Source organism: Suncus etruscus, chromosome 12 (assembly GCF_024139225.1).
Source record: "Suncus etruscus isolate mSunEtr1 chromosome 12, mSunEtr1.pri.cur, whole genome shotgun sequence".
NCBI classification, from domain to species: domain Eukaryota; kingdom Metazoa; phylum Chordata; class Mammalia; order Eulipotyphla; family Soricidae; genus Suncus; species Suncus etruscus.
In genome coordinates, this window is record NC_064859.1 from 55,927,518 (window position 1) to 55,948,850 (window position 21,333).

A 21,333-nucleotide genomic window follows, 5' to 3' on the forward strand; every position below is an offset into this window, starting at 1 on the left:
TGGTAGCATTCCAAACATTCCAGGTTAATTTTATCCTTCTTATGAAGGAAGTACATATTCTAGTTTTCACCATTTATTGTATTTCTTGTAGTACATATCATGAGATTTAAAACAAAAAATTAAATTATCATTTAATTTGTTACTTTCAAACTGCTAAATTTTCAAAGTGAATCAACTGTTTTTGAATGTTTTAATCTCTCAGCAGCATTCTCAGGTTGAGTCTTGAAGATATAAGTCAAGCTGGACTGCTTTCCCCAGCTCTCAGAATGTGAGGTGTCAAATACAAGCATGAAATACAAAAATAGAACCATGTCAGGCTAGAGCAATTGGGAACTAGGTCATTTGGAGATGAAGTGATCACCTATTCTTGTTTACATTAGTGTTTCTCAGCTAGCTACAGTGGAAAGCCACCTCCTTTCCACTGTAGACACACATTTGCTGTAAAATACAATAAGAATGACAATAAAAAGTTGTCAATCCTATGAACACATATAAAACACAAGGTCAGCATTTTAGCTACTAGGTTCAACAACAAAAAGTGACACCTCCAATCAGAACAAACAGAATAAAAACAAAGAAGAGACATTATTAAACTGTATACAATTGCTTATTGATTGTATGGAGGTGGATGATTAATGTAAAACATCATAATTACATTCATAGTATTCTGGATTTTCACAACCATACCAAAATTTGTACATGAATTTTTATTTCCTTATATTCAAAGCCTACAGGTTCACTTTGAAGTTACTATGTGCATCAGTATCAAACCCATGTCATCAATGTTTTTAATATTACTAATTAAAAATAAGAGGTAGCAAATTAAATTGATGCATTGAAAATAACTGATATGTTTATAGATCGTTATGTCTACTGCTGAAGTGATGAAGATATTCAGGCACAGTTTTTGGAATCCCCCTGGATGAATTCTTGTCTCCTTTGATGAGGTTTATAGACAATCACAATCCAACTCAAAGGAATGCCATAGGGAAGAGGAAATGTGATATAAGATACTTGTCTCCTCATTGTCTGATCCTATCATTGTCTGTGTGCACAGATTGAAGACTTGTGACATTGCTCAATGCTTTGACTCCATTGCTATTTCTCTCTCTTCCAATTTTCTATCAAAACTGACTCTTAATAGGCTATCAATACACATAGGCATTTATACACATGTATGTAAACATGCACACATAATACTATCTTTACAAAGGATCTATCTTCAAGAATAAAAAATATTGATTCAAAAAGATATATGTACAACTTTGTTCATGTCATCTTCCAATATAATAGCCAGGGTAATGGAAAACCTAATAATGTCCAACAGCCTTCTGACCCAGTTTGAAATAGTTGAATAGAAAGAGAATTTATGGTATACAGATACAGTGAAATACTATGCGCCCAATATAAAAAATAAAGTCAGGTAACTCACAGCAACTTGGATAAAATTTGCAGTGTATCGTATTTAGTAAAATAAGCAAGAGGCAGAGGACAAATACACATCTCACTTATTTGTGGTAAATAGAGAAACAAATTAAGGGTATTTGTTATCAATAATAACCCTTCAGATATTAGAATTCAGACCTGATCCCAGGTTTCTGGAGAGGAAGGCAGGGGAATGAATAGGTTGACTGGAGATAACATGGAAACAGAGCACATGGTTGTTAAAGGGTGATAACATTGTACCAAAACTGTTAATCAATGAATAATGGAGGCAGAGGTGGGAGGGAAGGGATGATGGGCTGTGGGTGATAGGGAATGGGAAGATAGTCAAGGGTACTATGGTGTGAGGGATGGTGGTAATCTTGTATATCAATGCCAAAATATTTAATACATTGTCACTCTATCACTTAAATTTTAGTTACAACTTTTGAAGTTTTAAAAATAAAACTTAGGGAGTTAAGAGAAAGAAACTAGTAAGGAGACAGTTAATGACATATATGGTACAGTAATCAAAATATGTACAAAATCTTTGCCTTCTCATTAATAAGGATTTTGTTTCTTTTCAAATGACATGTTTATGTAGAGATAGATTTTTTTTTTAAATCTTAAGATCCCTTTTCTCTTTTCCAACTCTTCCTTCCTCTCTCTAATTCTCTCCTTCTTTCCTCTCCCCCCTCTATCTCTTTAATTCCTCACAGGTACCTAGACTATAACATCTATTTTAGGAATTTAAAATATTATAAACAAATACTATATATAAATTCTCTGAAACAGATAACTTAAAGACAGAAAGGAGGGAGGAGAGGAAGTAGGGTAGAATTTATTAAGTGTGATATTATACTGCAAATAATTTAGAGAAAATGTGCCCATTACAAAGTACTATTTAAACATATAGATCTTTTAAAATATGGCATTAATAACCCATTGCCTATAATAACTGCTTTAATAATTATAAACTTATCTATGTTGTATTTTTAAGAACTCCATATTGATGGAAATCGATCTATTTTCCAGGTCATACTTACTTCCTACAGCTAATCTGTTTTGCTGTATTTATGGTAGTGCATTCAGTTAGAAATAATCTGTTTCATAAAAAGAATCAATGTGGGTATTGGAGCAGGAACTCTGTGCCCTATTTTTATTGTACTGTGTACTCACTAATATTTATTAAATAAATATTGATAGGAAAAAAGCAGGTCAAAAAGTACTTATAGAATACATTAGTTTAGAAAATTGCTTTGATTTTGCTCTCGGAGCTTTTATTAAACTAGTAACTTCATGGAGCCTAAGACTGAAACTACCAGCTTCCATAAGCACATGCGTTCCCCAACTCCTCTTTACTTGAGCTAAAAATGATGATATGTGTTGACTGGAAAGCTGTTCTTACATTCCATGTTATTTCAGAGTGGCAGACAAAAATACAGAGAGGCACAAAGTGTGTCTTAAACAAAACATGATTGAGGTGCTGGAGTGGTGTTGCAGTGGTGGGGTGTTTGCCTTGCATGCAGCTGATTAAGGACACACTGTGGTTTTTTTTCCCGGTTCCCATGTGGTCCCCCAAGCTGGGAGTGATTTCTGAGCACATGGCCAGGAGTAACTCCTGAGCGTCACGGGGTGTGTCTCCCCCCCAAAAAAAAATTGATTGAAATCAGTTCACATTTCATAAAACTAAAGATAAAAATAATATAGCTGGTGCAGTACTTGCCTTACACATGGCCAAATGAATTCAAATTTCAGCACCCCATATGATCCCTTGAACCCACCAAGAGTGATCTCCAAGCACAGAGACAAGTGTAAGCCACACTGCAGGGTGTGGCACTAAAAACAAACAAGAGTAAAAACTTAAAGCTGAATTGATAGAGCCAAATGAACTATCTTTTGGGAAAAGTGTGTAATTATATGTACATGAGTGTCACAGGCAATTTATATTATCAAAAAAAATTTGTGGGGGGGGGTAAAAAATTTTGCAAAAGTTGAAGACATATAGAAGGGTAAATTAGAATTTAGAGAAGCATGACAAGGAACATATTTCATCCTGTCTATCCACTCTGTCTTCTCAAATCCACTCACACTCACATAGCTTTTATTCATGCCAAAAAGCCTCACCATGTACTACCCAGACTTGAAAAGTTGGGGATCTTACTTGACCCAACATTCTCATTCATTTTTTAACTTGCCTCTTTTACTTCCAATATTACATGTTTTTAATATATTTGTTATAGTGATATCTATAAGTTCTCTACTGTTCTTTGGTATTTTTTGGTTACTTCACTGTTTCTAAATTAGAGTAATTTAGAATAAATCTCTAACTTGCTATTTAAAATATTTTGGAAAATATTAGAATGGTGCAGAATATACTTGGAACATTTTTGTTATTTTTTAATGATAGGGGCTCTATGATACAGGACAAAATATATCTTAAAAGAGGAGTAAACATCTATTCCTTCATTTCCATCCCTATTTCATTTTCTCTTTCCCTTATTTGATTGATTTATACCTATGGAACTACTGTGTCAACTAGAAGAATATGTCTTGTGTTGTTTCTTGTTTCATGGAAAAACATTTACAGTTTCATGATGAATGTTCACTTTAGGTTTCTGGTAGCTATTTCCTACTTAATTAAGCAATTTTTAAAATTTCTTTTCATAACTTACCACAAATCTGTAGTTTTCTTCACTTTCCAGATTCACAATGAAAAGCTCAATAAAAAATTGCAATGAAAAAACTTACAAGCTCTTTATTATTCTCCCTTTCATTGCCAATATGCTGTTGTCATGTTGGTGTCTGATGAAATGATGCTTCCAACATCTTCCAAGAGTCCTGTCCACTAACTCTTTTCTACAAAGCCTCTCCTGTGTATCTCCCTCGTATTTTTTTGGTTTTTTTTTGGGGGGGGGGCACACCTGTTTAATGCTCAGGGGTTACTCCTGGCTAAGTGCTCAGAAATTGCCCCTGGCTTGGGAGGACCATATGGGACGCCAGGGGATCTAACCTCGGTCCTTCCTGGGCTAGCGCTTGCAAGGCAGACACCTTACCTCTAGCGCCACCTCTCCAGAGCCTTCTCCCTCATTTCTTTACTTGCATTGTTTCTGTTTGAATTATTTTTCTTTGTATAAGACACAAAATTCCAGATATGAGATACTTTGTGGGCCCCAACAACCCAAGCCACTCACATATATTCCAAAAATGTTGACTAAAATTGCCTACATGAGTAAGTGAAAGACTGATGGGAAGGTTTTCTATAGGTAATACAAGTTGGTGATTTCTTTAAAATGGGTGATACTTGAAAAATTCTTAGGTTCTTCCTTTCTCTTTTTATTTCTTAGAATGACTTTTCTGTTTCTTGCATAGCACCCATTGTTTTCTTTCTGATAGTAGCTGCTGGCATGAAATATTGCTGCTGGCCCCAAAATGCACACAACTATTAAAGAGGAAAAAAAGTTTAACAAAAGTGGGACAAAAACTGTTGGTTCTTGGGACATGGGTAGCATTTATTGTTATCAAAACTTAGGAGAGCAATAGTTATTTCAATTTTAATTTAATAATATAATAATATTCACATTTTCCTTGTTCAGGGAATCACCATCCGACCACTAGTGGAGTTTCTAGATGTAAAGAGATCCAATAAGAAGCACCAAGCTGTCAGTGAGGAGATCCACTGTCGGGTAGGTATCAATGGAATAGGACAACTTATGAGATAATGGGGGTAAAACACATTGGATTGCGTCAAACCACTTGATATTAAGGTACTCACTTTCTGAAGACAGTGGATAAGGTAGGCAGGGAAAAAGTCCTGAGGTAGGAATGAGAATGAGCTATTTTCTCTGAGCAAGGCTGCTAAGAAGGGCAGATAAGAAATTTTTCTTATAATTTCCTTTAAGTTGAAATTTGCTTTTCCTTGAAAATTACTGTTCTATTTTCTGTTTAAAAATCATTGGATAAAGTGGTATGATGAAACCAATATAAAAATTCCTATTGAGAGGCAAAATGATAACACAGCAGTAGGGTATATGCTTTGTACCTGGCTGACCAGGGTCCTTCCCATGTTCTATCTTCGGCATCTCGTATGATCCCTCAAATCTGCCAAAAGAGATTTCTGAGCACAGAGCTAGGAGTAACCCCTGAGCACTGTTGAGTGTGGCCCAAAAGCCAAAACTAAAACAACAAAAAGAATTCCTCTTGATAGGAAAAATATCTCTTTGATTTTCTTGACTGGAGTCATTTTATTGCCCTCAAACAAAACCATTAATTATCAAGGGAGGAGATATGAGATGCATGTTGGGAACAGGGGTGGAGAGAGGACAACACTAGTGGTGAGAGTGGTCCTAATTCACTGTCTATGTACCTTAAATATAACTGTAAAAAACTTGTAATTCACAATAAAAATTATTTAAAAAATAACTGTTATTGGGGCCAGAGTGGTGGCACAAAGTAGGGTGTTTTTCTTGCATACGGCTGACCTAAGATGGACCACAGTTCCACCCCTGGCATCCCATATGGTCCCCCGAACCAGCATCAATTTCTGAGGGCACAGCCAGGAATAACCTCTGAGCATCACTGGGTGTGGCACAAAAACCAAACCAAAGACAAACAAAAAACAAAAAACAAACAAAAAAAACAACAACAAAAACCTGTTATCAAGCTCTTTGAGGTGATGTGAAAATGTATAAGTTATTGTAAAAAATTAATCAACCTTTTTCTCATTTTAGTTTTTTGATCATGTGAAGACTGGAATTGAAGATGTTTGTGGACACTGGGGTCACAACTTTTGGAGAGACAAGTAAGAATAGTGTTGTCAGTGTAATATAGTACATAACTCTGGGTCACACAGCATGCAGAACATATTGAAATGTTTTATTTCAGTGCTACAGATTTTTCCTTTGAAGTTAATTGATTACAGATAACCTGAAAGATTAACACCTTTGATATGCTTGAAGCTTATTTTGTTCTCTCACATACATAACCAGAAGTAGGCAATGTAGTTTTAGTATATGATCAGTACTCTGGGGACTCTTCATGGTCCCTCGAACTTACTGTCTAACTTGTTCTACAAAGAACCTAGATTTCCCAGGTGATCTTTTAGACCCAAATAACTATTCCTGCTAGAGGCATTATGCACGCACCCCCAGCTGTGCAAGAGGAAAGGTAAAGAAAAGACAGTATGTACTAAAGACTTCCTCCAAATCAGTTATCAGACGCTTGCAAGTAATGCCTCATGTGGTTTAGCCGGATCTTGTATTGCCAGGTCTCAATCCTGCAGCAATTTTTTTTAATATAAAGTAGACTAAGAATTGTAGTCTCTTTACTTAAAAATGGACGTTTACTATTTGAGCTTCAACACTTATGTTGAAGGGTGAGGATACAAGTGACTAAGAGAAATAGTGACTGTTATTAAAGCTACATTCCCTCTAATACTATGTGTACTTTTATAAATATGCATCTCTACGTTTTTATCACTCTATCTTATTTTTCAAGGTCCTATGATAGGTAAATAAGATTCATTGCTTCTCTATGGATGGAAATGTGGAGGTAGGAAAGGAAGACAAACCAGGCAGAGCTAGTTAGGAACATACTTTCATATAAATTGGAAAACAGGTTTTTAGGGACTGGCTGCTGGCCTTTCCTCTCCGATATGTCTTCAGTGCTGTCCATGATGCTAGCTTTAATCAGTAATGAAGGGTTTTTACTTAGAACTAGAAAATGCTAAAAAGTAGGGCCTTTGGTTTTCAATCAAGCAGTTTTTAGCATTTGGTTATTTAAGACTTAAAGGAGTCATCACTGAAGGATGTCTTGGAAGGCAATATACACAGTAGCTCCTTCTTGCTCTGGAATGTTCCTAACTTGCAAGATTCCTCCATTCGATAGTCCCCACCTTCCACTCTTGATTTATATGAAGTTTTGCCAACTATCAATTTATGCAGTTTTAAGTATGAAATATATTGAATGGTTCCTGCTTCCACACATGCTGAAATGTATTGAATTACATAAGAAGCATGAAATATAGATTTAGGTTTTTCAAACTTTTCATCAAAACAGATCCATCAATGAGCAACACAGTCCATGGCAAATAGGTATACATATATATGAGGGATAAGTTTATGTGGGGGGGTATTGTGGGTGGTGTATGTATTTTATGATAGGGTTATTGTGAGTGTGGGTGTGTATATAAGTATGTATGTGTGTCTACCAAAAATAACTATATCTTTGTATCATTACAGAATAATATGAGTGAGAGAGATCTCAAGTACTAGAACAACCTTTGTAATTCTAACATTTTTGTTTACTTTAAAGTTCCTTTAGACTAGCCTTTTTAAGGAAGGAATTAGGAATTCCTTAACTAAAGTAAAAATAATTTTTTACATGGAGATAGTCCAAATAGATTCCCAGGGTCACAAGATGATAAAATAAAACAAACTAAAATCTTTCTTACGAAACTATCAAATAAATGTCCAAGTATATTTGCAATACTCACTGTTTTGTGAGCAAGAATTAGCTCAAGGACCCTAACCATTTGCCTGTGACTCGCTACACTTCCTTGCATTACATCCCAGGGACCCTCTAGCCAGAGATGTTATAATTGCCAGGCCCATGATACACTTTTTTTTTCTTTCTTTCTGTATTGTTTCTAAACCATGATTATTTTTGTAGACCTTATCCCTTACATCCCATTCACTTTTATTCAGTTCTTTAGCAGTTCATCACTATTGTTCCAAAACGACAAGTGAGAGTTTATTCCAAAAAAGCTTTTGTTTCATCAAAGGTAAAGATTGGGCTAAAAACCTATGACATCATCTGTCTCCAAAACCAGATAAATTAGGTCAGTAGAATGTAAGGCATTTTAAGAAGGATAAAATGGGGGCCAAAAAGTACAGCAGGTAGGGCACTTACTTTGCCCATAGCCAACCTGGTTTCTATCCCCAGCATCCCAGGTGGTTTCTGAGCACCTCTGGGAGTAAATCCCAAGTGCAGACATAGAAGTAAGCCCTGAACATTGCAAAGTGTGGCTACCCCCCAAAAAGAGGATGAGATGAATCCTTTGAACCATGTGGTTTAGAATTAAACTTAAATAAAGGAATACCCAAATATGTCTGACTAGCTTTTATGTTCTAGACATAGACACTTTATCTCTGGGGTGATTATGTCTTCTTCAAAAGGTTTCCAGGCCATTTATCATGTAAACTCTAAAGATGGCAGAGCCAAATTTTATTAATGTCTAAAAAGTAATATTATTACATGCATAGTATTTTTATTCAGTACACATAAATAATGATTTCATAAACTCTTGCCTATTTTCATGCATGTTGTTTACTAAGTAATTTTCCGAATTGTGAAGTACATGATCTATTGCTATTTAAATCTCATCTCTGTTTTGTATATAATTGTTGACATTACTGAAAATTACATTAAAAAAGAAATTCTTGTTTTAGGTCAGCTGGTTTTCATTCACTTCTTTCTGAAATACTTAAAGAATGGATTTCTAGTGGCCTGGCCAAAGAATTTGTGAAGCATTTTATCTTTTGAGAACAAAATGAAAGGCTGACAAAGCAGGGCAGTGTCTCAAACTTGACAAAAGGAGAGCAATGATGGAGAAAGAAACCGCCTATGTGTAGCTTGGCAGAGAAATGAAAGATGTGGAATGAGAATGAAAACAGAAAGAAAGTGCACAGTTCCTATGTTAAATAGATCAGATGTCATTTTCCTTAGTTTCAGTCTTATTTTGACTTATCTCCCGTGAAAAGCAAAAACAATAATATTTTTTTTAAATATGTGAGTCTTGGCTCCATGGCCCCAATATGAAATTCAAAATAAATTTAGAAAATTAGGTTGGATTTTAATGCAGTGACCTGTCAGAGGGAGGCACATTAAAGGTAGTTCTCTATTATTTATATGGATTGGTATTGTTTCTTTTTATAACACAGGTGTGCCTATAAGCTTTTTTAGATTGTTTGTTTTGTTTCTTGTTTTCTTTTTTGGGGGGGCACACCCGTTGAAGCTCAGGGGTTACTCCTGACTATGCACTCAGAAATCACTCCTGGCTTGGGGAAACTTATGAGATGCCTGGGGATCGAATCACAGTCGATCCTAGGTCAGTCACATGCAAGGCAAATGCCCTACCCGGAGCTTATTTCTTTTTTAAAAATGTGTTTGAGGGGGTCATGTTGGGTTGTATCCAGCTGTGCTCAGACGCAACTTCTGCTCTGAGCTCAGGAATTATTTATGGCAGGTGACATTATATGCTGTGCCAGGGACTGAACCAGGGTCAGCTGCATTTAAGGTCAGTGCTTTAGCCCCTGTACTATCATTCTAATCCCAGCCAATAAACTTCTAAATGTTAATACAGGGATCACTGTAATTGTGATTCTCTTCTCTTTTACTAAATATTTGTTTTTATTTCAATAAATATACACAGGAAAATAATACTACTCAATACCCAGATATTCAAAGTAGTCACTTGTTAAGAGTTAAGAGGCTGAGAAATACTGTTCTGAACTGAGTAGTTGATCTGACTAGTCTTGCTTATACTTCAGTGGATTGGTTGGATATTATCTGACATTGCTGGCCTCTTTGGTTAACTTGGGTTACTTAACTATTCATTTTCTCCTGGGATTAGCAAGCAACTCCAGCGCTAGCTTTCTCATGGTAGCTGTCAAAGCACAATAACGAGCTTCAAAAATTAAGTTCCTTTTAATCATCCATTTTCACTGCATGTCTCTCAGGCTCTCAGCCTGAATACTGGGAGGAATTGGAACCAATGGATTAATCCACCTAAAAAAGCTTAATCATGTATCAGGTAATATTCAAGGTACTGGTGACATAGAAAATAAATCTTTTCCTACCAATATAGATATTTTTTTAGAGTTAGGAAACATAAAATGAGATAAATAAGTTATATTGTGTGATAGAAAACTGCTGTCGAGGTTGGAGAGATAGTACAGGGGTTAAGGCATTTTCTTTGCCTGTGATCAGCCCCAGTTTGATTGCCAGCATCACATATGATCCTCAAACATCATCAGAATTGATCCCTGATTGAAGAGCCAGAAGTAATCACCCCCTAAAAAGAAAATGTTAATTATTATAAAGAAAAATATTCATAGGAAATTAATAGGAATCATTGAGGAAGCCAATATATACCATTGGGTGTGGCACCAGAGGTCACCAGCTACATTGGGGTGGCCTGAGTCATCTCTAGCATCAACACTGCAGGGCCCAAGCAGTACTACAGCTTGGAATCCTGGCTAAGCATGTTGGTCGAAAGTTACAAGAAGGGGCCAAGCCTCCTGAGCAACACTTAAAGGCCCCAGCTTCCCAAAAATATGTGAATGGATATTGCAGACTTTACCCTTTGGAATCAATATTAAGTTATACAGTTTGAAGAAATGGAAGTACATCCAAAAGCTTGTAGTCATGGCAGTTCAGCTCAAGTGAGATTCAGAATAATGCCCCCTTCAACTTATATTTCACAGGAGAATTCTAGTTGCTCTTTGAGTGCTCTGATGTAGGAATATAGCTATCAAATTAGGTGCACACTACAAAAAAATTACAGCATCAAAAGTGGTAATAAATTATTGTATTTTGTTTCTATTACTTTGATTTTGATGTAGGGTCATACCCAGCAGCGTCCATGGCTTGGCTATGTACTTAGAATAACTCCTCTTAGTGCTTGGGAAACTTTACTGTGTCCTGGTATTTGACCCTGAATCTGCCTAGAAGGCCACACAAGGCAAAAACCCTACCTGCTATGTGTTTCATTGGCCCTGTGGTTGAACTTTTGTATGTATTTTTATAAATAAACCAACATGGTTTTGAATGAATGATGTGGGGGGAAGAGAGAGAAAAATGAATTGGAGATTGGAGCTTGGCAATATTAACTCCCCCTTTGAATTAATTTGCTGAAAGGGGAGGTTGAGAAATAGAAACTGTAGAAATATATGAGTTCTATGTTATAATGAGTGACCATTATATGAATGTTAACAAATAAATATGGTATGTATAATACACAAAAATGTAATTATATGTGCATATGTTTTATACACATAGGCATTAATGCATATGCTTAAAAAATATATATATTGATCAGCTGCCACTAATTTTCCCCTGCAGACAATATAAATTGTCTTATTAATTAAAATAGCATCTTTTCTTAGACAATATACTATTTCTGGATTAGAATTAATTGATTTTTATCTTCAGGTTTAAGAAGTTTGATGATAAATATCTGCGGAAGCTTTTGATTCGAGAAAATCAACCCAAGTCCAGCATTGTATCCTTATATAAGAAACTTGAAATAAAACATGCCATTGAGATGGCAGAGACTGGGATGATAAGCACTGTACCTTCTTTTATATCTCTAAAGTAAGTATTGGTTTATAAATCAAAGTTAGCATTCTAAGTGTGTCTTGATCATATTTCCAGACCAATATTCCTAGCAAATTTGACCTGACTTTGAGAGTTCTCTTCAATTCTTGCTGCAGAATCCTGGTTAGTGTGGAAAATCCTGGAACATGCCTTAGATGAAGAGACATATTTAAGACAATTATTGCTTATAGAGTATTTCCTTTGTTTCACTTTGTGATTACTGGAAAATTTATGTGATTGTGTATATGTTTACACACAATTATTCACAGAATTGTAGTTAGCTTAGAAAGAAAATTGGTCATAATCTATGTAGTCATTCCTGACAAGAATGGACATAAAACAATGCAGAGACATTTAAGTAAAATAGGTACTCAGCCCTGCTCAGTACTGTGAAGTCAGGATTTCTGGTGTTGAAGCCCTGCAATGATAGATTTAAAAGTTTTTCAGATGTTACTAATATATAAACAGGATGGAGATTCACTGATCTAGTCTGTCTCCCTAATTTAGAAAATCAGAATATGAAGCTCTTGAAAACTGAGGTGACTTCTCCAGAAGCTTTCAGCAAATCAAAAGCAGCACAGTAAATAGTTAATTAGCAAAAAGAGCTTTTTTCTTTAGTAATCATCATTCCTTCTTTATCACAGAAATGACAGAAATTACATATTCCATTGATTTCTTCTTTAACTAATGAGCTTAAGGCTCATTTAAACTAAATGCTACCTAATTAAAATGTTACCAGTGGGAGAGTTGATGAGAGAGAGAAGGCTTCAAATCACTGGCAATGATAAAAACTGTGATTTTTATGAGGAAAAAGTCCTTGTAAAAATCATGGGAGTTGACACAGTCTAGAACTGAAAGGAAGAATGGTTAGGATGACTTGAAGGCATCATATTGCTTTAGAAACAGTAATGAACTAAGAAAAATTACTGGCGTGTCATCCCAGTTCAGCAAGCATTTCACTGTGGGGCTTTAAGGCAGGTTACCTATTTCAGGAAGAAAATGTGGTTAGGCTTGACTTTTGTTGGTTTATTTTGTTTTGTTTTTGGTGAGGTCACACCCAGCAGTGATCAGGGGTTATTTCTGGCAGTTTACTCATAAATCGTTCCTGGCAGGCTTGGGGGACTATATGGGATACTGGGGATCAAACCTAGATTGGCTGCTTGCAAGGCAAATGTCTTTCCAGTTGTGCTATTGCTTTGGCCCTAGATTTGCACTTCATTTTAGCATTACATCATATTTTAAGTTTTTATCTTTTTTTTTTCCTTTATAGGTCACACCTGTTGGCATTCAGGGCTTTTTGCTGGGGTTGGGGGGTTGATCAGGGGACCATATGTGGTGCTGCAGATCAATCCCTACTTCCACTGTGTTCAAGGCAAGCGCCTTACCCACTATACTATCTCTTTAGTTTATAATATTTATGGAGCATTCTGTTTGCTTTTTAAATAAGAAATAATGTAGTTACTCATCTTTTTAAAGAAAGTGCCAGGTTCTGCAATCACAGTTGAAAAGAATTTTAGTATTATACCCTATTTATGATTTGCTTTGTAATTGGTAGGAAGGAAAGCAAAGGCTTGAAAGGTTTGGCTTAAGGACTTGGATTACACACTTAAAAACTGGCTGCATTATTGCTACACAGGTACCATATGAATCATACCACCTCCCTTGTAATACATTTTCAAAAAAAATGGACACCAAAATCGAGGGAATAGGAATTCAATATTTGGTTTTAATAGTGCTACAGATCAAATTATCCAAATACTGCTACAGACCCAGCCATCTCTTGAGAGCAATTAGGAAAGAGTGACAAAATACACTGTGGATATCTGTTGAAAAGCTGGACAATGTCAATGCAGTGAGAAATTCCATGTCAGGATTTGAGAGAGGAATAGCCAATAAAATGGAATTGTTATTTGATGCCACTTTCTAACTGAAATTATTATAGAGAAGATGTCAGAGAGGTTAAAGAGAAGATTTGACAGACTTTTCTCAGAGAATGAATGAAGAGCTCACACCGATCTATAGGCTTTTATGTCACATATCTCCATCCTAACCCACAAAATACACCTAGCAAAGTTTAACCTTAGTACATGATGGTTGAAATCATCTGAGATTGTTATTACCTCCATCATTCATAGTTGTTTGGAAGGAAAAATGATTACAAAGAACCTTAACCCACTTTAATAATTTTTCATATAGAATATCTAACAACCAATAAAAATAGCCAACTGAGTAGTCAATAAAATATGCCTGTTAAACATTGATGAACTGATAAGCAAAAAATGGTTATAAAAGGTAATTCAAATATATATATATATATATATACTCACATACATATGAAAAAGAAACCACCAATATATTTGCATTATCATGAGGATTATATAAATACAACTATATATGTGAATAATTTGAGCCAAAAATAAAATCATGAAATTTAGGATATCATTTGATGGTGCAAATAAAAATTAAGCACCAATGAAGAATTGATTACTTAGTATTTAGGACAGAAGTATGTCACTAGAATAAAATATTGAATTGACTAAAGGTTGAAATGAAAGAAATATAAAGGGAGTGTTGAAAAGTTCTAGAAGGAAGTTAGAAAAATATTAACATAGTAAAAATTTAAAAGATAATGACCAAAATCTATCCAAAACAGATAAAAGACTTAAAGTATGATAAACTTCAACATATAAGAATAAAATAGAACCAAATGTACATATGTTAGTAAAACTAAGTAAAATAAATATAAAATCTTATACCTACCTATATGAAAAAAATAAAGAGCTATTTTCTCCATTGGGAAACAAAACAAAATAGAATCTTTTCAATAAAAGTATTTGAAAAGCATTTATATCATCAAAGTCCTAAATCAAGTAATTGGAAACCTAAGATTCCATACTCTGCTAAAATAAATTTTAGCAAAAGAATAATAAAAACATTTTCTGATAACTAAAACTTAGGATATAAATGTGAATGCTAAAAGACCTTAACCAAAAGAAAAAATTTTTACAGAGAAACTTAGAGATTAAGAAAGGAATAAAAAAATGGATGTGACAAATATTTGGGAAAATATTAATATTAATTATATAAATTTATAATTATATAAATATAGAGAGTATTAAGTGAACATAAAATTATAGTGAACATAAGATTATAGTAGTGTTATTTTGGTATAAAGATTAATTTGGGCTTCAATAGATCATTGACTAATGTATAATCTCAAGTTACTATAAAGGCATTTATCGATGGGACAAAAGATGGGAGGAATAAAAAGTAAAATTTAAAAGGATAACAAAGAATAAAAACAATTCTAGAGCAGAGGGAAAATAGAATACAAATAGTTTAATGACAATTTTGAACAAAAATGTATTAAATATACACTTTAAGTTTTGTTTCAAAGCAGAGTTGATCAAAATGGAGAAAAATGCACAACTCTCTAGATATTGTGTTTGAATACTAGCATAAATATTTCCAGAAAACAAATGCAAATTAGTAAACCTATATCCTGAAAGCAATGAATAAATACAATTATATAAAATTGCTATAAAAAGTAATATATTTCACAATAATATTAAATATACAAGACAGAAAATTTGGAGCCAGAGTAATAACACAGCGGTAAGGCCTTGCATGCAGCCAACACAGGACAGACCCGACTGAAATTATGGCATTCCATATGGTCCCCAGAGCCTGCCAGGAGCAACTTCTGAGTGCAAAGCCAGGACTAACTCCTGAGTGCTGCCGGGTATAACCCAAAAACCAAAAAAAAAATAGAAAATTTAAATTTATTTATTATGTTGGTTGTTGGACCCCCTTGGCAGTGCTCAAGGGTCACACATGCCAGTGTTCACAAGATCAGTGCCAAAGATTAATCTTGAATCTACCCACATTCAAGGCAGTTTTCTTTTATTATCTTGATCACAGGATCAGTCCAAAGATCAGTCTTGACTCTGCCCACATTTGAGGCAGTTTTCTTTTATTATCTTGATTATCTCTCTGGCCTACAATATGATAAATTCAAATTAGCATGCAAAGTATAGCACCAAAATATGTCAAATAAAACCTGACAATTCTATAAACAAAAATGTACAGATCCTCCCAGCAATAGATAATTGTAATATTGTAAGAGTAAACAAATTTCAACAATAAAATTATGTCTTAAAACAGTTCTATAGAAAAAAAGTTTTATAGCAATTATGCTTTTATTGGAAGGGAGTCAAAAACAAAATAGAAGGGCCAGAGAGGTGGTGCAAGCAGTAAGGTGTTTGCCTTGCATGGGCTAACCTAGGACAGACCACTGTTTGATACCCAGCGTTCCATACGGTCCTCCAAGCCAGAAGTGATTTCTGAGCACATAGCCAGGAGGAACCCCTGAGCATCACTGGGTGTGGCCAAAGAGCAAAATAATAATAATAATAAATAAATAGAAAATGACAAACACTGAAAAAAATTCTAGTATGAAGAAGTTAAACAAAACAGTGAATTAAGTAAAAACTTAAAATGTAAATAAGACATTTTTAATAAGTCATGTAAAAACTTGTATGTTGCATTATATGAAGGAAATTTTTTGTTTGTTTTTGGGTCACACCTGACAGTGCTCAGGGGTTACTTCTGGCTCTACACTCAGAAACCACTCCTGGCAAGCTCAGGGGACCATATAGGATGCCGGGATTCAAACCACTGACCTTCTGCATGCAAAACAAATGCCTTACCTCCATGCTATTTCTCTGTCCCTATGAAGGGAATTTTTTTTAACTTTCAATGCATATGTTAAAAATTAGTCAGGCTGACTATTGTTAACATAACACCTGTGCAACATATAAAATTATAGAACGAAATATTCTTTTTGCAGAGATATGTAATCATATACTAGTAAAATCTTGGTGAGAATTTTGTACAAGAAAATCAGATAAAAGATAATTGCCTATAGTACTTATTTGTTGTCTTCCAACTCTATAAAGTTATATAAATTAACTTTGCCAATTAATAAAAATAAAAGCAGGACCAGGGCAATATTATTGCAGGGAGGGTGGTTGCCTTGCATGTGGCCAACATTGGTTTGATCCCTGGTATCTTATATAGTCTTCCTAGCCAGCTAGGAATGATTCCTGAGCTCAGAGCCAGGTAAGTAACTCCTGAACACTGCTGGGTATGCCCTTCCTAAGAAATAAATAAAAACTGTTAAAATTTTTTAGTCTAATAAAACATTTTAAAATGTGATCTGAGAGGTAGAGAGAGATTATACATAGAACCACATATGGCTCCTTGAATACCACCAGGAGGGATGCCTGAGCACTGCTAGGTACAGCAAAAATAATAATAATAATAATAATAATAATAATAATAATAATAATAATAATAATAATAAGCAGATTTAAATATAAAAGGATTATCCTGACAAAGCCATAAATGTCTTTGTTTCTTTTTTGTATTCCTTACACATTAGTTAGTGAAAACACTGGTTTTTACTAGTATGATTACTTACAGTAACAGCAAGTGGACTTCTGAAAAAAATCTTGGTGAGAATTATGCTCATTAATGTGTGTGGTTTCAGTTCTTTCTCTAAGACTTGTCTTCTTCCTGTAAAACTTCAATTTAAATTTATCTTACTAATTTATCTTACCATTTTACTGGTCTGGGAAGGAGTTAAAAAGAAAGGTGTAAAAACAGTTGGTTCTTTATAATGGTAGTTAAGTTCTGTGAAAGCTAAACGTGAAGACTGAAATTTTGCTCACTGAGCAAATCCAGGGTTAGGCTCCTGCACCATCGGCTCAGTGTGCATTCGTTAGCCTGTTAATATCTGTCAATAAGGTAATTTATCTTACCTATATTACTGGTTTGGGAAGGAGTTAGAGTGAAAGGTGTAAACAGTTGGCTCTTACTAAATTGCTAAAACAATAGCTTTACTCACTGAGCAAGTCCAGGCTCCTGCACCATCATAAGCTCAATGTGGATTCATTAGCCTGTCAATACATATCCTGGTATCACAAATGCTTCTGTGGAAAAATATCTTATTAACTATATACTACTATTTTCTTAACATTGACTTTTAACTCAGTAGCACTTTAACTCCTGCTGGAACTAAGAGAATCTAATAAAACTGGAGGGTACATCACCACATTTATGCATTTAGAATTAGTCAACACTGCAGAACTGTGATTGGAAGACTTCTTAAACAGTGAGGTCACCAACAAAAAAGCATCCAAGTGTGAACTATAACACATTAAGACCTAGAAATAACCTATATAGTATAAGAAGTGAAATAAGAAGGCAGAGGACTGCCAGGCTCCTGGGAATCTGTTGTGAAGTGACTCATATTTCCATATACTCTGCACATTGAATGAGGCCATTCATTTTGTTGTTGTAGTTTATGGACACGTTTAATAACTTGGTGAATTTTCAAATTTGTAATCTGAATAATGACAATAATTGTTAAAAACTTATAAATGATTTCTTTGTAGATATTTTTCACATGTTCTTTATAAACCCCAATCTTAATAGCAATGTCATAGTTTGGTTTTTGTTAGGTAGTGTCTCTATCAAGTAGTAAGTGTAATCAGGTTATAAAAAGATAAATTGCTATGGTTTTTCTGCCTTAAAATGATAATTGCGGGTCCGGAGCCATAGCACAGCAGTAAAGCATTTGCCTTGCACATGGTTGACCCAGGACAAACCTGGGTTCAATCCCTGGCGTCCGATATGGTCCCTGAGCCAGGAGCGATTTCTGAGTGCATAGCCAGGAGTAACCTCTGAGTGTCACCAAGTGTGGCCCAAAAACCAAAGAAAATAAAAGATAATTCCATGATCAATTTAAAACAACTGCATAAAAATTATTTTCACACTGAAATAAATAGTTCTGAATTTTGAATTATTTTAAAATATTGAATATTTCTAATGTGTATTTTAAAGTTAGCTGTCAAATTATGAAATAGATGTGTGTATATATAAAAAGTGAAAACTATTTCTATATTTGTTAAAGAGCAAAATATTTCTTTCCTAAATGCTCCCAGTGATTGCCGTGAAGAAAAAATAAGGAAGCTTACCCCTGGAGAAATGGATGAAATCCGAGAAATACTATCAAGAAATCTTTATCAAATTCGTCAAAGAGTAAGAATCATTGGTTTAGCAAAATTTACTTATTTTTGGCTAAAAAATGTGTCCCAAGTTTCTACTATCCAGATCATAGCCATTGAAATTCTATAGGTTGTACCCTGAGATCTTCATTTTTGTTTGTTTGTTTGTTTTGTTTTTAGGCCACAACTGACATATTCATCCTCAGGGATCACTCCTTGTAGAATTTAAGAGATCACTTCTGTGGGACTCAATGTCAGAAATCAACCCATGTTGTTTGAGCACAAGTAAAGTGTCCTTCCTGCTGTATTACCTTTCTGACCCACAGTAGCTTCTCATATGTCAGACCCCCCTTCACTGTGTCCTGTCTACATAGAGTATCACTTTCCTCCCACACACCAGAGAAAACCTTAAAGTCCCTAAGAGTCTGCTGCTAGGCAGGCCTGGATGTTAAAACGAAAATGTGAAGTAACTAAAAATAAGGCAATTAGTTTCACTTTTTTTTTTTTAAGCCAGTCAAATTGAGCAGTGGGGGGTGTTATATACCAACTTTTTGTGATACTAATGTTAATAAGTTCTGATAAACCACTGCCATCAGACCAGCCTAGTTTCACTTTTTAAAAATACTTCCAATGCTTTGGTTTTGAGACCATTCCCTGCTCAAGGTTGATGGCTTGGTCTAGGACTGGGAGGCACCAGAGAAAAGCATGCTTTCCTAAACCCCCTTGATTCTCTTTCTATTTTATTTTTTTTAAGAAACTGCTTTAAAGTTTTTTTAATTAAATTTAAATATGATTTAAAATTCTTTAAAGTATATTTCATATTCATTTACAAAATTATTAGAAAGTATGCAATCTTAAATCAAGTGTTGTTTGTACCCTTTGAGTCACCTCTTTTAGTGTTTGTTTCTCCATCCTGACCACTGCATCCTCGTTATTTGCTAAACTAGCTAATAATTGGAATCTCCCATGCTCATTCCAAAGTGGTGTGTGCACTGACTCACTCAGTCTTCCAGCACACATCATATTCCTGGAGTCTCTGATTTGCAGAGGATAAACTTAATTAAGCACAGATAAGTGGGATGGAACACAGGCCACAACACTGGTGGGCATCCACAGTATGATAGGGCTTATTTCCATCATCTATTACCTTCTTTTCCCAAAGATTCTCCATCCCACCTTCCTGCATTCATGACCCACCTTTTCCCCAATACATCTTGCAATGGCAGCATTTTTCTTTAATACAATGCAAAGCAAAACAGTGGTGGTGACTATCTAGCTATATGGACTTTTCATATTTTTTATTTCAATATCTCTATATTTATTTCCACTCTATCCATATTTATTTCTCACTCTCACAGGCAGAAGCTCTTGGGTAGCAGCTTAGTCTTTATTCCTTATGATGCTTCTGTATTTTTTGTCTTCATTTGAAATATCCCATTGATTCCATCACTGAACCACATCTTCCAGCTTTGGAAGTTTCTCCAACAATTGCAGTTATCCCCATCCTGTTTTTAGGTGAAGTAGCAATTGTATCCTACTATATGCTCTAATGCCTCATTTCATAATTCTGTATTGTCTTGTTAATCCTAGTTGCTCTACTGGATAGTAAATTCCTTAAGGCAGGAATTGTGCCTTATTCTGTATTTTGCAGAAATCCACTAGTTCTAATTTAGTTCTAGACACAGGGATATTTTCTCAAGAGATAAACAATTTTACCAGAAAAATGAACATAGATTTATTAATGATCTCAATTTATTTAGGAAGCAGATTTATTTATTTGACAAAGTTAAAGGTCTCCACTAGAAATCTCAGAGGACTTGGATGTGATCATTGCCCTCAGTGTGACTGTTTTTTCACTTGACAGCCAGTAGAAAAAAAAATCTTCTGGAGCTAATCAGAAGGACATGGCACCCCCAAGTGGCACTGATTGGTTTGCTTTTATATGCTGCCATTCCTATTCATTAGAGAATTCATGAAGATGGCTTGTATTTCTCCCTCTCTCCTGCCATGCTTATGGTGGCTAAACATACCAAGGACACTCCGGGAACTCAGAAGTACTTCTTGTTCTTTTCATTGATAAAGAATTCACGATTTTATTTAAACATTGTATTTACTGACCCTCATGAGAAGATGAATTTTTTCAAACTTTTTTTTTCACTACCTATAATCTGTAGCAAGGCCTAGGTACAAAGTGTAAGTGTTTATTAATTTCTGAGAAGTGATTAAAATGTGTGTGTGTGTGTGTGTAAAATATTGCTAGTTGGCTTTGTGTATGTGTGTGTGTGTGTGTGTGTGTGTGTGTTTGTTTTTTTTTTTGTTTGGGAGCCATACCCAGCAGTAATCAGGGCTTAAGCCTGGCTATGTTCATAGAATTAGTCCTGGCAGGCTCTGGGACCATATGGGGTGCCTGGGATTGAACCCTGATCGGCTGCTTGCAAGCAAACTTCTTCCCCACAGTGCTATG

The 21,333-nt window shown here is 35.0% G+C and overlaps 1 protein-coding gene across 1 annotated transcript in view; it reads left to right on the forward strand.

Annotated features, from left to right (window-relative positions):
- SLC9A2 (solute carrier family 9 member A2) overlaps window positions 1–21,333 on the forward strand; it is a 98,624-nt gene that overhangs the window by 72,740 nt on the left and 4,551 nt on the right. Inside the window, exons 6-9 of the mRNA XM_049784911.1 lie at window positions 5,019–5,108; window positions 6,153–6,223; window positions 11,635–11,796; window positions 18,807–18,903. Coding sequence (XP_049640868.1) covers window positions 5,019–5,108; window positions 6,153–6,223; window positions 11,635–11,796; window positions 18,807–18,903 — 420 coding nt within the window. The remainder of the gene's footprint in view (window positions 1–5,018; window positions 5,109–6,152; window positions 6,224–11,634; window positions 11,797–18,806; window positions 18,904–21,333) is intronic.